Source organism: Uranotaenia lowii, chromosome 2, assembly GCF_029784155.1.
Source record: "Uranotaenia lowii strain MFRU-FL chromosome 2, ASM2978415v1, whole genome shotgun sequence".
In the NCBI taxonomy this organism is placed as follows: domain Eukaryota; kingdom Metazoa; phylum Arthropoda; class Insecta; order Diptera; family Culicidae; genus Uranotaenia; species Uranotaenia lowii.
The window spans coordinates 376,575,419-376,592,398 of NC_073692.1; the positions used below are offsets into that span (position 1 = coordinate 376,575,419).

Consider the following 16,980-nt stretch of genomic DNA (forward strand, 5'->3'; position numbering starts at 1 on the left):
TATCTTATGAAATTTATAATAAGATTTCCTCTGAGTGTAGGTGACACAAGATATTTCCAGAAATCAACCAGTTTTATATCGGCATTGACTTATATTAGCCCAATTTCAACATCGATTATCAATTGGCTATTGTTCCACCGGTAACAGTACTAGTAGCTTGTACTAACGTTCTTCTAACATGGATTTTGTCACTAGCAAGGCCTGTCATGTTCGCAAGATATAGCTTAAAAGCAATCAGTATCACACTGGTAATAGACTACTAGTTTTCACTAGCGTACTCTCAACATCGATTGTGATCGATGTGAGCTTATACTGGCATACTTCCAACATCGATTTTCATCATCCACTACAAGAGATGGAAACTATCGTTTCGGAAAGATCAATTATCATTCGATCAATTTCTTCCGAATTTCGAATCGTTTAGTGCAGATTGAGTTCCAATGAGTACGTCAATGCGTAAAAAACAAATAAAACAGTTATTCATTGACGAATTCCAAGTTTTGCAGGAATAAAATCACGACACCTGAACGAAGCTTACCATACACGAATGCATACGAGCATTCCATTGTCCCTTCCACTTTTGGCCACGCCTCGATGCGTTCTCCGATTGATTTGTTCGGCTGCCGAACGAAATCGATTTCAACTTGAGGCTGTCCATAACTGACCTAGTCCATTTCATCAAGCTGTCGCAAAATACAGTCTAAACTAAAACCAATTAATTTTACAGCGACTAGCCTGTGCTAGCGTACTCCTAACATCGATTATCACTTTTCACTAGTGTCGCAGAAAAATCGACTTATATTATTCCGGTTCTATCTTGTACTAGCATTCTTCCTACATCGATTTTCATCAACCACTAGCTGAACCCTTTCATCCAATGTGTCGTAGCTTGTGCTAGTAAAAGGTAGCTTGTACTAGCACACTCCCAACATCGATTTTTTTCCTAACAAACATATTGCATCTAAGGCCTCGCACGATATAAGAAAGAAGTTCGAGAAAATTATACCTACATCACTCTAGTGGAAAAATCTCTTAATTTCAGTTTGCAGAATGCTTGTAGGGGGACTAGAGCAGCTTTCCACCCAAAAGCGTTAATGAAAACCTTCTTTTTGAGAAGCTTTTTCCTAGTCCTAATGTGGGGCGAACCCGGAGTTACCGAAGACTGCCTACAATCACGCTAAACGAACGAACAAGTTTTACAATTTGACTGTTACGAACTCTGGATAAGAAATCGAAAACCGATGACCGAATAAAGTTTCCCGAAATGTATTATCATTTGAACACTGGAAGAGGTTTCTCAATGCATTAATCTGTACAACACCAAGTGTGACAGACCAGCAGTTTTAGTGGCGTGAAAAGCAAAACTTACGTCAATGCTCGGATAATCAACGTGAAAATTTCCATGTAAAATGAGACGTCTGTTACGTTCCATCGAGCGTACAAAAAGTTAAAGAAATCAGTCATACTGTGGTATTTCGTCAACAACGTCCAGGTTGAATCTATTGACATGAACCCTGCAAAATAAATGTTCTGAGCAGTTGGTTGAATGTTGAAAAAAATAGAGCAAGAAAATTTTTACTTCATGAAGGTTCTTCCTCTCGAAAAATTACCTTCTCATTCTGGAAAACAACACCACCTGTGCGACACGTTCTAACACCTACCTAGATGTAGATGGACGACACGGAATTCTGCTTCCGTACCCCTTCGAACTCGAAGAGTGCCAATGATGGTGCACTTCTGTGCCAAAGCGCGCACCCAAGTTAGGAGTCGGTTAGAAGAAGTGAAGAGAGACCTAAAAAAAAGTTAAAAATGTATACCGACATGGTGGGATTATGGTGGGCGTGACCCCCACCCGGCTTTGCACGATGATGTATGGGTTACTGGAAGGTACGGCAACCAGTGCTAAATTCCATCCGATGATGTCCATGCAAGAGACTGCTGGGAATTGTTTGTCCGTGACCGGTTCCTTGATTTCATCCGTATAGTGATGTGTGAGGTGCATGGAACTTTTGATCATCACCAGGTGCACCGTGTAAATTGGCACCCACCCGAACCGAGGAAAGTTAATAGAGAAAATGTACTTCATAAGTCCACTGATTGATACGGTTAACGATTGCACACGATAAGGTGGTATGCTCATTTCAATCAGGTAGATTGTATCATATTAAAAAACGGATAGAAATAGTTTCAAAACGATCAAAACAAGACTTTTTTAGAAAAAAAAGGCAAACTCATCCATCCATTTAAGAGATAAATGGACAAGTGTCACCACAATATTACTGGAAAATTTGTTATCTCAATTAGCAGCCGCGCTGTGTCATCTTATTGAGATCATTTGATGCAATACGCACAGAAGCTTTATAGCAACTGTAGCGCCAAACGGTACAAATTGTTGTCACTTACAGCTTCCCAATAAAAAAAACCAATCAAAGATAAGTCCGAAACCAGAAACGATGATATTGACCCTGGTATAAGGGTGGTGTACGTGAGGACAGACATCTTCATCTGTCCGATATAAGCGTACCAATAACGCCACCAGTAACAAAGATTGACACTAGCGCAGCAGCAGCAGTTTGTCGTCATCAGCCGGTGAAAATATTGGTGAAGCATATGTATACTAGTTACTCTACGGCTTAGCGCCACCGCAGTCAACCGCTAAAGTGACAGACAGCTATAACAGCATCATCATCAACAATCATCCGAATACACGGCTACGGTTTCGTTCGTTCATTCGTCTGCTCTAAAAAAAGTAAACTACGCGCTAAAATTCCGGTACAGCAAAGAGAAAAAAAAATACCCGGTGGCACCAGACTGCCGATTGATGTGTGATGGGTCCGTTCTCGTTTTGAAAAATTAACTTTCGGGTAATGACGTTTCACAAAAATGAAAAATTAAACGGTTACATCCATCGTATGAAAGAGTAGCAAAGAGATGTTTACCAACTATTATGGAGACATTAAAAACTCGAAATGTATTGCAAATTTTCGTTTTGTCGATCCTCAATATGAGCTAGCTTTCAGAAGCAATGATGAAAAATTCTGTATGATCAAAATACGATTTCGTGAAAAGGATGTTCCATACAAACCAACTTATGTTAAGCGATTTTCTAGCGGATAGGCTGGCGCAAGTTAGGTTTTGATTTACCAGATGCATTGAGCTCGATTTCTGGTTTCGACAAGAAAACTTTTGGGTTCGATTCCCATAAATTACCGACAGGTAGGATGTGTTTCTCCCTAAAATTGCCTGTATAATAAGAATGTACAAACAGCTAACAATATACACGGATGCCAGAATATGTGTAAGTAAACTAGCCCACCTGATTGATGTGTTCTTCTATAATATACTTACATTATTACAATACATTCACGCCATAACAGTTCTTACAAAGCCATGGGTCCGGGTATGGTGTAACGCTGCATTTTAGGTTTTTCGAACTAATGAATCTTTAAAAAAAAGCATGTAAGCACATACTTTGATAGAAACTGCGGTGAATCCGTGCACCCATGGTTGATAACCAGTATATACAGTATAACAGTAAATATCCTCGAAGCAGTTAAATAGTGCAACAAGCAACGTCCCTCATTTGAGCACTTCATTTGATAATTTTGCAATCGACGATGAAATCATCTTAAAGGCGTCTGTAAAGCTGAAACACAGTCATTCTGCAGGCCCGCCCGGTATACCAGCCACTTTATTGAAGCGCTGGATATCACATATGCTAACCCCTATAAAACGAATCTTCTAAGCATCGTTCAATACGTCTACGTTCCCCTCTATATGGAAAGAAGCCTACATGTTTCCCGTCTACAAGAAAGGCGAAAGTAGGAATGTCAACAACCATCGCGGCATTTCTGGCTTATGCGCAATTGCCAAACTATTTAAGTTAGTCGTTTTGGACTCTATCTTCTCGTACTGCAAACCATATTTTTCATATGATCAACATGGTTTTATGCCTTAGCACTCGTTTACGTCTAAGGTGCAAGACAGTTTTTCTGTCAGCCGCTTTCGACAAAGTGAACAATGAAATAGCTATCGCCAAACTCCATCGCTTTGGTTTTTTTGGGTCTCTAATGGAATGGTTTCGCAGTTTCCTGGTAGGACGGAAACTTACTGTCCGAACGGCAGAATCCTTCTCCAACTAGTTTTTTCAACCTCTGGAGTGCCTCAAGGGAGCCATTTAGGACCAATATTGATTTATTTCTACGACGTACTGTTGCTCCTCGATGGACCAAAATTAGCTTACGCAGACGACTTGAAGTTGTTTAATCTTATCTCCGGCCCTGACGATACCAAGTACGATACCTGCCTTTGAATCGTAGTAAATGCGCAGCAATTTATTTTTCTGTAAGCAGCTTCCATTAAAAGCAGTTTATTTTTGAATACGCCTCTGCTATCTGGTACTTTTATTACCAAAACGGCTCCGAGCGTATTGAGGCTAACCAACGGCGTTTATGAGATTCACCCTTCGACACTTGAACTGGCAAGATCCGTTCCGACTTCCCAGCTACGAGAGCCGCTGTCGCCTAATCGACATCGACACGCTGCAAGCCCGCAAGACCGCCGCAGGAGCCTCTGTCGTAGCCGATTTCCTTTCATCTAGAACTGATTGTCCCGCACTGTTGGAAGGTCTTCAACTCAACGTATTTGAGGCGGTTGAGAAATCGTGTTTTCCAGCTTTACGTCTCTTCGGTTGAATAATTAAAGGGTGATACGGTCAAAATTTGGTCAAGGGAAAACGCGTGTAAATCGGTGAAATCGTTTATTTAAAAAAATCAAATTAAACTTCTTTTTCAAGTTTAATTAGTATAAAATTCAGCAAAAATATTCAGTTAGGCTTCCGCTTTTCCAAATCCGAATTGCCGGGCCTTACGCTCAACCCCTGACATCAGATTTTGTACAGCCACCTTGTCCACCTTCTTCGCCGCAGAAAGCCAGTTTGCCTTGAACTGCTGCTCGTCCTTAGCAGTTTTTTTGGTCTTCTTTAGGTTCCGCTTCCGCCAGGCGGAGCTCTGGCGTGTTGGGAGGGTTCTTGTCCTTGGGAACCACCTGCAAGTTGTTAGCGGCGTACCACTCCATGGCCTTTTTACCGTAATGGCAATATGCCAAATCCGGCCGAAACAGTACGGAACAACCGTGTTTCTTCAGGAAAGGCAGCAGACGTTTTTTTTTTATTCAAACACTCTTTCACGTAAATTTCTTGGTTGACAGTCCCGGAAGCTATGAAAATACTGCTTTTCAAGCCACAGGTACAGATGGCTTGCCAAACCAGATATTTCTTCGCAAACTTTGACAGTTTCATGTGCTTGAAAATATCTGCTACCTTTCCCCTTCCTTTTGCCATATAAAACTCCTTTCCTGGAAGCTGCTTGTTGTCGGCTTTGACGTATGTAGGTTTCGTCGTCCATTACCACGCAGTCAAACTTCGTCAGCATCGTTTGGCGCTTTGGCCATCGTATTTTGTTTATCATCGCGATTTGGAGTCACTACCTTCTTGTAAGTCGATAGTCCGGCTCGTTTTTTGGCACGATGCACGGTTGTAGACGATATTTGCTTATTTGCGGCATCTCGGAAAGAGAGGTTAGGGTTTCACTTGAAACTACCGGCAACTCTCTTTGTCGTCTCAGCGGCTTCCGGTATTCGATTTCTTCCCGATCCAGACTTCCTGGCTGTCGACAAACGTTCCCCAAACACTTTAATTACATTTGTAACGGTTGATTTGGCAACTTTTAGCGATTTTGCCAGCTTTGCGTGCGAGTAGCTCGAATTTTCGCGATGCGCGAGCAAAATTTTGAAACGCTGCTCTTCTTCCTTGGACGGCATTTTGACAACTGAAGAGTGAATTCCAAAATCAAAATAGGAGCAACATTCTACACACACACACACACACCTTCAAAATGAGGGTGTCCAGGTTTTTTAAATGCAGAATTGAAAGAAATACGTCAAGTTGATATTGACCAAATTTTGACCGTATCACCCTTTATGGGGCTAACACAGCACTTATTAGTGTAATCAAGACATTCAACCGCTGCTCCGAACATTTTGATTTTGACGTTTCGAGGGATGCATTCCGAAGAGAAATCCTTGAAGCTTTATGTTTTGTGTAGACCATTGTATTTGTAGTGTCTTTAATATTAATTTTTATCATTAGGATCAATATGTGGTCTGTTGATGTACAATAAATAAATATAAATATATTAGTAAAAGCGAAGCCCCATTTGATAAAAGAACGAATTAAAGCACTGAGACATGAGCGCTCGAGGCGATTTCTGTCTAAGTTGAAGAAAAAGTAGTAGATCGTTGTGTTCTCATACGAGAAACTTTTTTCGATTGATGCGGTATTCAGTTCTCGTACATCGCTATATTTCACTCCTAAAGGCTAAAAATGTTTCAGAGAATGTGCAGAGAATTTGAAATTCAAGTTTACTACCAGGCATCTTGCCTGGGTCATGGTATTTGAAGCGGTTGCTTCGAATGTATTGAAGATGCCGCTTATTTCCATAAAAGCTGGCGTTAAAGTTAATACAGAAGTCTATATGAACATTTTGAAGAATCAGGTGCTTCATTTGACTCGGGCAAACTCCGCTGAACCTGAGAAAGTTGTTTTTCAACGAGCCCTACCATACATCAAAACAGACCCAAACCTGGCTGGGGGCAAATATGAAGTTTTGACCGAAGGATCTTTGGCCTCCGAGCAGTCCGGATTTGAACCCCTTCAACTATTTGATATGGGCGTATGTTCAAGCAAAGGTCTGTGAATCTTTTCACACAAATGTCGATTCTATGTAGGCTTCCATGGGCTTTCAATATCAGAGGCTTATATTGCGAAAGTATGCTCCCGATTCAGAACTCGCCTGGAGAGAGTAGTTGAGGATGAAAGTGAACACATCGAATAATTGTTTCTTAATATGTATCTTTCTTAATCTTCTCCCTTTTCTAAATACCTAACTTTTTGTCCGGCAGTCCTCTTTCGACTATTATACAGAACCGGAAATCCGGTGGCGAATGATCAGCGGAGATCGTGCCTACTTGAACTTCACAAAAAGACTTAGCCCTGTACACGACGCTCATTAGACCGGTTACTCTCTGCGGGCACGAGACGAGGATTTTATTCGAAGAGGATCTGCTTACACTCGGAGTACTGGAGCGACGAGTGTTAAGAACCATCTTTGGTGGCGTACAGGAGAATGGAGTGTGGAGGCGAAGCACTAACCACGAGCTCGCGCGACTCTTCGGTAAACCACGTATTCATAAGGTGGTGAAGGCTGGCCGAATACTCCGGGCAGGACATGTTGCGAGAATGCCGGAGTACTGTCCTGCAATACAGGTGTTGCATTGCATTGGACTTTTTTATTAGTTGGTCACCCAGGTTGTAAATCCTTTTTACGAATGGCATTCCAAGGCATGGCGAGCCAGCGCGTAACCTAGCCTACCCCCCCAGTATGTTACTCTGGGTCCATGGGTGCTATTGGTCGACTCTATGTACTATGTACCCCTTAGCCATATAGTCCACCTGGGGCCTCTGGCCATAATTCCCATCCGAAACTGCAACGAAGGCTGTACACGTCATGGGAGACCAAGTCCGCGCTCAAACGCTCATCGGCTTACTCAGTTTTAAGCCAAAACTTTAGCAAATATACCCTGCCTCTTGTTATGATTCAAAACTAGGGACGTATCCTCCGCCTCTATTCGATAATCAATGACTTCTCATCTAACAACTCGAGATCTGGAGTTCCTCTTCAGCCTCGAACGAGACCGGTCGCCTTTTGTGTTCGGTCCTCGTCCTCGACAAAGGCTATTGTTTTTTGAACTCAAAAGTGAGAAGTTGTAGCGGCGCGATGAGCCCATCGCCGGGTGAACCCCCTGATAGGACAATACCTTCATGGATGGATCCACAAAACCTGCACGGAAGACTGTACTACTTGACCCTGAAAGCAGCAGATGGACATAAACTTCCACAGAACCCGTTCTTAATTTGACTTCTTAATCCGTGGAACAGAAAGCCGGAGGAAAAATTGATGGCGCGTTTTTCGAAAAGAAGAATGAATGGTACGTACTGAGATGTAGGAGTAAAGATCAAGTTAGAGAACTGGCAAAGTTAACTTGTCTCACCGTTGGTACTCCTATCATTGTCGGACGTCACCCAAGTTTAAACCAACGCAAATGTGTCGTTACCTGTCAGGAAGCTGAAGGAATGGAAGAAAAAGAGCTCTTAGCTGAATTGTCGCCCCAAAAAGTGATAGACGTTCGTAGAATCACCAAAAAAATGCTCGCAGGAATTATTGGTACACCCACGCTGATACTTACTATCAGCAGTACCATTATTCCAGAGTTCATCCACTTTGGATTTCTCAAAGTACGAACTCGTTTGTACTACCCGCTGCCCCTACTGTGTAAGAATTGTTTGAAGTACGGACACACGAAGAAGAAGTGTACCAGCCCCCTCTCGTGCAGCAAGTGCAACTCAACTAGCCATGATAGTGCGAATTGTAAAAATCACTCGTACTGCGGAAACTGCGAAAAAGAAGGCACTCACCATTCAATCGCGCATGCCCAACTTGGTTAGCAGAAACAGCAGCAATAAAAATCAGCACCGAACAGTACATGCCAATTGCAGCCGCCCGAAAACTGATCCAGCAAACCAACAGCAAACAACCAACGTTCGCCAGCATTTTTAAGACGACGGACGAGCACCAACCGAAAACAATGGACAACAGAAAACCGCAACCTCCAACCGAACCTAAACAGAACAAAGACAAAATACTACAGCAGCAGCCAACACAACAGAAGCGGACAAATCAACAAACTGCACATCTGAAACCAGCATCTCCCCCTCGGAAAAGGATTACCCCTCAACCCTCACCAGTGCAATCGTCGGATAAGGCAGATGATCGCACCAAAACTAATCGATCCCCCAGTTCCCGATCGAGGGAACAGTTAATATTAAAATCTCCAATTCCCTCTCATCGCCCTCTTCCCTCTCCTTACCCCTTCCAACCTCCCCCTAGCCATAAGAAAACCCCTGACCCTCGACCAACAAAACTTTAGCTAAAAAGTAAACGGCCTAATAAACATATTTTAAATTAAAAAAAACTCGAGATCTTGGCTCCTCTTGGTTTGGCTCGAGACCCTCTCCTCTTTGCCCGTCCGTGTTCCGGTCGAGAGGAGTTTATCCTGGACACGTGCCTGTCACAGCACACGTCCGGGGCTTCCCGAAACTACTCGGATGATTTCCGAAGAACACGTCATCCTACAGCGACTCAAGTGACGGTCTACCTCCTTCCTTTGGCTGGCAACTTTGGGGCTGACTACACTAGGCTTTTTGCCCGCCGTGTGCCGAATCATGAGCAGCTTATCCTAGACTTGCGCCTGTCACAGCACTTGTACGGATCTTTTACGATTGCGACTCAGATGAATCCCGACGGTGATGTCATCCTACCCGGCTCGAATGGCTCATCCGACGGCGACGTGAGACCACTATTCCCGAGAGTATTCCGCGGCGTGAATTCTCTTCCCCTTACGAGTTTTACTGCGGAGAAGGTCAAGTCTTATCCCCGCAGCCTCCGTCGCAGATGGCAGGGTGGAGGTATCCTACCCACGCACGCGACGTACCAGGCAGCTCGGCATACGCAAAAGGCAAAGTCTTATCTTTGTATGTTTTATTGCTAGGTTCGGACGCACACTACTCAGATGCTCCCGACGAAGGAGTCATATTACACCGGTCGCGGACTGGTTCTGGTTCCAACTCCTCTGCAGGGCCGTCATGATCCGGGTGAATCCATCGCTAACCACACTCCAAGTATTGGCATCATCACACATCCTCCTCACAACGTTGTCGTCTGTCGTGTCTGGTCCGCAGGCGGCAAGCATGTTGTTGCATACCCCTTAGAACCTCGGACTGTTGAACACTACGTGCTCTGGTGTCTCAACTGTATCACCGCAGGTTGGACAAATTGGCGAGGCCACGTGTCCAAACCGATGGTGGTACTGCATGAAGCGTCCGTGACTAGTCAAATCCGACGTTAGGAATCAAGCGATGGGTCCACCGGTCGCGTTCCGAGCTGTTCCACTGGAGTGGTCAGCTGGACATCGATTCCTCTCTGGCATGTGTCTGTGCTCGTAGCAGAAGATATCTTCCTCTAGCAAGACCGAGATGGGCATAACCCCCGCACATCAGCAGCTACCGAGGACACCATTCGGTATGCGCTGATGACTCGCAGATTCATAAGCCAGTGCACGCTGCAGCTGTAGCTTTTGTAGATTACACTGCCTGGTCAAGGCTGTCTTCCAGGCCACTCCGTACCGCAAAGTGGACGAGGTCACACTCGCCAGGACCCTCCTTCTGCTGCAACGGGTCGCCAAGTTTTTCGACATGGCCCGCGAGAGGACTGCAGCTCAATGGGTCTGTATGAAGCTAGATATCCTGGGGGTTCCGTTTTCGCAGTTTTCTACAAGGTGTATACTTTGAAAATATCAGTACTTTGAAAGTATCAGTCAAGTTCTGTTTTGCCACTAAGTTTGGAATTCCTGTTACCCTCTTTTGAGTGCAATTCACAAAAAAATCCACCACCTTGGTGTATTACTTCAAAAAATCTGTGGGTGTGTTTGGCAAAGGATTTCGAAACATGTATCCTAATATTTTGGTGTTCTGTGCTTTTGAGCAATTCCAACGCATGTTATTAACTATAATCGTTTTAAGATTCAAAATTTAGTGTTAGTCTTTTCTCGGAAGGGTAACGTGTTTATAAACATATTGAATTCTACATGAATGAAACCTTCTAAACTAGTCCGAGATACATTATTGGTTTGAGGAAAGGTGCAATTTTCCACTCAAAGTATTACTATTACGAGTGAATATCAAACGAAAGATAAAAGCTTTATCAGAGAGAAAGAAAAAAAACTGCATTGCATCAGTCGTAGTAAGAAAATGGCATTTCTGTGTCTGTCAACATTGTTGAAAACCGCAGCCGGGTCCTCATTCCGCAACGCTCCTCGAACAGGTGGTGGTGGTGCTGAGAGAGATTCATCAAGCAAGGGATGATAAGAAAGTGTCGGGTGGAGGCTGCTGCATACTTACTGATGATCGCTCTCTGCCCACCCCAACTGCGGCAGCAGCAACGTTGATATATAGTTGCAAAGTGTCTTAAAATAGAAACGTAATGAACTTCTCTCTCAGTGTTTCTATCGCTCTATCATCATATGATGATGATTGCACGCGATGGCGATGTTGGAAAGTGAGCGAAATAAGAAAGAAAAAAAAACTCGGTGGTGGCGCTAATGTCGTCGTCACACAAGTCAAGCAAAATAACCCATCCACATCATCATCATCATCTTCATGAAGAGGAACAGCAGCAGCAGTGGCATCGTCGTCGTCATCATCATCTTCATAATCATTTGAGAAACAAACTCTCACAAATCATCTTCGCCGCGGCAGCATGACCGACAAACAACAACTGACTGACTGACTGACAATAAAGCGAGCGCGGAAAAGCTCTTTTCTTGTTTTTCTTCATCCTCGCACACCCTTCGCTGCTAGCTAGCTAATAAAATATATTTAGCAACAAATTTTCAACGGTTAACTGGAAAAGTGACATATCCGTCAAAACATCACAGCGGGGCGACGGCGCGGTTTGTTTTGAAGTATGTTGACTGAATTACTACGTTGTAGTACCAATAGTGAATAGACGCGTGTTGTTGTTGTTTACTGGATGCATTACATGGCGAATATCAAACATTTTTGAGAGTACACCTAGGTTTTTTTTTACACGGTTTTTTTTACGCGGTTTTTTTTTACACGGCTTTTTTTACATGGTTTTCGGGAATTAACACGGTTTTTTTTACACGGTTTTCGCGAATTAACACGGTTTTTGAGAGAAAATATTCTAAGTCCTTTTCAAAGGAAAACACTTAGAATCTTTTTGAAGTTGGAAAAATCTTATCTCTTAGACTAAGAACATGATACTCGAGACCTAAGACCTGGGACCTGAGACCTGAGACCTGGGACTTGAGACCTGAGACCTGAGACCTGAGACCTGAGACCTGAGACCTGAGACCTGAGACATGAGACCTGAGACATGAAACATTAGAAATAAGACATGAGACCTGAGACCTGGAAGCTGAGACAAGGGATATTAGACTTGAGACCTCAGCATGAGACATAAGACATGAGACCTGAGGCAAGAGACAAGAGCCATGAAACATGAGGCCTGAGACCTGAGACATGAGACTTTGGACCTGCGACCGGAGACAAGCTACTAGAATTAGTACCGCGAGAAACAAATTTAGCCTCGATGTCTCAGGTCAGGTAATGAAAGGTTTTGACTTGTAGATGACGAAAAATAGTGTCGCGACTTCGCTAGTACAAGCTACTAGTGTTAGTACCGCGAGAAACTAGTAAAACTCCGATTTATACTTGCGACCCCTCTAATGAAAGGGTTTGACTTGTAGATGACGAAAAACATTGTCGCGACTTCGCTAGTACAAGCTACTAGTGTTAGTACCGCGAGAAATTAGTTTAGCTCCGATTTCAACTTTCGACCCCTCTAGTAAAAGGGTTTGACTTGTAGATGACGAAAAACATTGTCGCGACTTCGCTAGTACAAGCTACTAGTGTTAGTACCGCGAGAAACTAGTTAAGCTCCGATTTATACTTGCGACCCCTCTAATGAAAGGGTTTGACTTGTAGATGACGAAAAACATTGTCGTGACTTCGCTAGTACAAGCTACTAGGATTAGTACCGCGAGAAATTAGTTTAGCTCCGATTAAGACTTGCGACCCCTCTAGTAGAAGGGTTTGACTTGTAGGTGATGGAAAATAGTGTCGCGACTTCGCTAGTACAAGCTACTAGTGTTAGTACCGCGAAAAATTAGTTAAGCTACGATTTCAACTTTCGACCCCTCTAGTAAAAGGGTTTGACTTGTAGATGACGAAAAACATTGTCGCGACTTCGCTAGTACAAGCTACTAGTTTTAGTACCGCGAGAAACTAGTTAAGCTCCGATTTAAACTTGCGACCTCTCTAATGAAAGGGTTTGACTTGTTGGTGACGAAAAACAATGTCGCGATTTCGCTAGTACAAGCTACTAGGATTAGTACCGCGAGAAACTAGTTAAGCTCCGATTTCAACTTGCGACCGCTCTAGTAAAAGGGTTTGACTTGTAGATGACGAAAAATAGTGTCGCGACTTCGCTAGTACAAGCTACTAGTGTTAGTACCACGAGAAATAAGTTTAGCTCCGATTTCAACTTTCGACCGGTCAAATGAAAGGGTTTGACTTGTAGGTGACGAAAAATAGTGTCGTGACTTCGCTAGTACAAGCTACTAGGATTAGTACCGCGAGAAATTAGTTAAGCTCCGATTAAGACTTGCGACCCCTCTAGTAAAAGGGTTTGCTTTGTAGATGACGAAAAATAGTGTCGCGACTTCGCTAGTACAAGCTACTAGGATTAGTACCGCGAGAAATTAGTTAAGCTCCGATTTCAACCTGCGACCCTTCTAGTCGCAACTCTATTTTTCATCATCTACAAGTCAAACCCTTTCACTAGAGGGGTCGCAAGTCTAAATCGGAGTTTAACTAATTTTGCGCGGTACTAATCCTAGTAGCTTGTACTAGCGAACTCGCGATACTATTTTTCGTTACCTACAAGTCAAACCCTTTCACTTGACCGGTCGAAAGTTGAAATCGGAGCTAAACTAATTTTTCGCGGTACTAACACTAGTAGTTTGGACTAGCGATTTCGCGACATTGTTTTTCGCCACCTACAAGTCAAACCCTTTCACTAGAGGGGTAGCAAGTTGAAATCGCAGCTTAACTAGTTTCTCGCGGTACTTACACTAGTAGCTTGTACTAGCGAAGTCGCGACACTATTTTTCGTCAACTACAAGTCAAACCCTTTCACTTGACCGGTCGAAAGTTGAAATCGGAGCTAAACTAATTTCTCGCGGTACTAACACTAGTAGTTTGGACTAGCGATTTCGCGACATTGTTTTTCGCCACCTACAAGTCAAACCCTTTTACTAGAGGGGTCGCAAGTCTAAATCGGAGCTTAACTAATTTCTCGCGGTACTAAAACTAGTAGCTTGTACTAGCGAAGTCGCGACACTATTTTTCGTCAACTACAAGTCAAACCCTTTCACTTGACTGGTCGAAAGTTGAAATCGGAGCTTAACTAATTTCTCGCGGTACTAACACTAGTAGCTTGGACTAGCGATTTCGCGACACTGTTTTTCGTCACCAACAAGTCAAACCCTTTCACTAGATGGGTCGCAAGTCTAAATCGGAGCTTAACTAATTTCTCGCGGTACTAACACTAGTAGCTTGGACTAGCGATTTCGCGACACTGTTTTTCGTCACCTACAAGTCAAACCCTTTCACTAGAGGGGTCGCAAGTCTAAATCGGAGCTTAACTAATTTTTCGCGGTACTAACACTAGTAGCTTGGACTAGCGATTTCGCGACACTGTTTTTCGTCACCAACAAGTCAAACCCTTTCACTAGATGGGTCGCAAGTCTAAATCGGAGCTTAACTAATTTCTCGCGGTACTAACACTAGTAGCTTGGACTAGCGATTTCGCGACACTGTTTTTCGTCACCTACAAGTCAAACCCTTTCACTAGAGGGGTCGCAAGTTGTAATCGAAGCTTATATAATTTTTCGCGGTAATAACACTAGTAGCTTGTCTCAGGTCTAAAGTCTCATGTCTCAGGTCTAATCTTTCATGGCTCTTGTCTCATACCTCAGGTCTCATGTCTTATGTCTCATGTCTCATGTCTCAGGTCTCAGGTCTCATATCTCATGTCTCATGCCTCTTGTCTCATGTCTCATGTCTCAGGTCTCTGGTCTCAGGTGTCATGTCTTAAGTCTCAAGTCTCATGTCTCAGGTCTCATGTCCCATGTGTCATGTCTTAGGTCTCGTGTTTTATGTCTTAGGTTTCTAGTCTCAGGTCTTAGGTCTAATGTCCTATGTCTTTGGTCTCATTCTTCAAGTCTCAGGTTTCATGTCTCAGGTCTCAGGTCCCTGGACTTAGGTATCAGGTGTCATGTCTAAAGTCTCAGGTCTCATGTCTCTAGTCTACATTTTCAAGTCCAGGTCTTGTGTCTCAAGTCTCAGGTCTCAGGTCTCAGGTCTTAAGTGTCAGAACTTCAAAGCTGCAGAATTCGAATGGTCTTTTTTTACACGGTTTTCGGGAATTAACACGGTTTTTTTTACACGGTTTTCGGGAATTAGCACGGTTTTTTTTTACACGGTTTTCGGGAATTAACACGGTTTTTTTTTTACACGGTTTTTTTTTACGCGGTACGTATATCAGTGTAAAAAAAAACCTTACTGTACATTCAAAATAGAACAACAATTCCCAGTTAGTAACCGAAATCAGAATCAGTCGTAAATGCTTGTGAATTTTACAATTATTTTTTGTTTGAATGTTTTGAACCAATAAAACTGTATTTGTCCAAAACAGTAACGAAAAAAAAATTGTTGTGGTCTTCCAAAAATTGTAAACAGTACATGATAGAATCAAAAACATTTGCACCCATTTGCATTTGCAGTTTGAGGCAGCGTGTAAGCGTTTTATATGCCTATGTCACATCGGTAGTCTTCTTCAGGTTTCTCCACACAATCAGCTAAATTTGACCAATAGCGAGGTGGTACAGCTCCTGCTGGAGCAAACGACATTCAAAAAGGAATGCTACGTTGCTCTGTTATAGGTAGCGTACATCGACTCCGGAAGTGGTAATTAAACTCATTGGAATAGGTCGATACATGGTGTATCCTACGCTCTAAATTCAACATGCGCCCTTTTATATTGATCCTTCCTAAGGCGATAGGATGAATATCAAAGGATTTCCGTCGAAGGATTCATGCTACATCGATTCAGAGGATTTCAACCTGCAGTATTCCCTGCAGTGAAATATGCCTTATACTACGATGGTCACTTTGAAGGAGGTTATGTCTCATCTCAGTAGCTTCAATCATAGTAAACAACAATAATCGGATGCTGCTTAATGGAGGAGTTATCCTTCCCATCACGCGACGACTTACCCACTGCAAACCACTGCGTAGTAAATGTTGTCTTAACTTTTTAGCTAACACTGTGGGGTCCGATGCATACTACTCCAGAACTTATTGAGAAGAATTCCTGGAAAACAGCAATCTATATCGGAGGCATTTCGCCAATCGGGTCAGTCTACTTCAATCACAGTCCAATCGTCTTTTCTTTACTTGGGTTGCAAACCCCGTTGTTTTTTGCCCAGCAGTTATTCCAATCCTCGTGTACCTAAGAGTTATCGTGTATTCTGGACTCATGCAAGGAACTTCGCTCCGACTCGGATTATTCGGACGAAGATGGCGGAGAAGGTCAAGTCTTATGATCGCAGCTGCACTCGTAGGGAACGCCACTACTCAAATACTATCTGTGGATGAAATTATCCTATCACTCACGCGACGTATTTACGAAATCCACTACGCAGAAGGTCTCGTCTTACTTTTGAAGAACAGTAGGACTGTACTATTCCCTGAGGATGAAGTCATCGTACACTGTTTGCAATCTGCTGCAATCTCCACACTTCTACAAATTCGTTTCTCTAGAACTTCTTTGAAGAACTGTGTCTTCCAGACACAGTAGTGAAGTTGTCACGTGAAATACTCGCTTACCCTCCTGTCGACCGTCAAACCCTGAATGTACTAAATGTGACGTCTACAGTGGTTTCACGTGGTTTCCTCTTTGGGGAAGTTTTTATTAAAGCCTACATTCGCCATGTCTGCGTTCAACCTTGCCTAACCATGAGCATTTTCCACTAGAGCACTGAACCTATCTAAGGACTACCTTGGCCGGGCATAGAAGCTACATAAGAAAAACACGTTAACTCTGGAGCACTGTCACAAAGCCTTCTTCATATCCAAGACACTATTTCAGATCGACGATTTCACCAGTCTCACTTATGTTCCAATTTTGGAAGAGCCGTCCCTCAACGCGTTCATCATGT

General features: G+C 43.1%; 2 protein-coding genes across 5 annotated transcripts in view; both read left to right on the forward strand.

Annotated features, from left to right (window-relative positions):
• The window catches only part of LOC129743210 (uncharacterized), a 44,931-nt gene extending 36,368 nt beyond the window's left edge, over positions 1-8,563 (forward strand). The window contains exon 2 of the mRNA XM_055735186.1: positions 7,997-8,563. Within this exon, the coding sequence (XP_055591161.1) occupies positions 7,997-8,563 (567 nt within the window). The remainder of the gene's footprint in view (positions 1-7,996) is intronic.
• Positions 1-16,980, forward strand: part of LOC129747495 (serine/threonine-protein kinase WNK1-like) — a 130,660-nt gene that overhangs the window by 55,811 nt on the left and 57,869 nt on the right. The gene's annotated exons all lie outside the window — the stretch shown is intronic.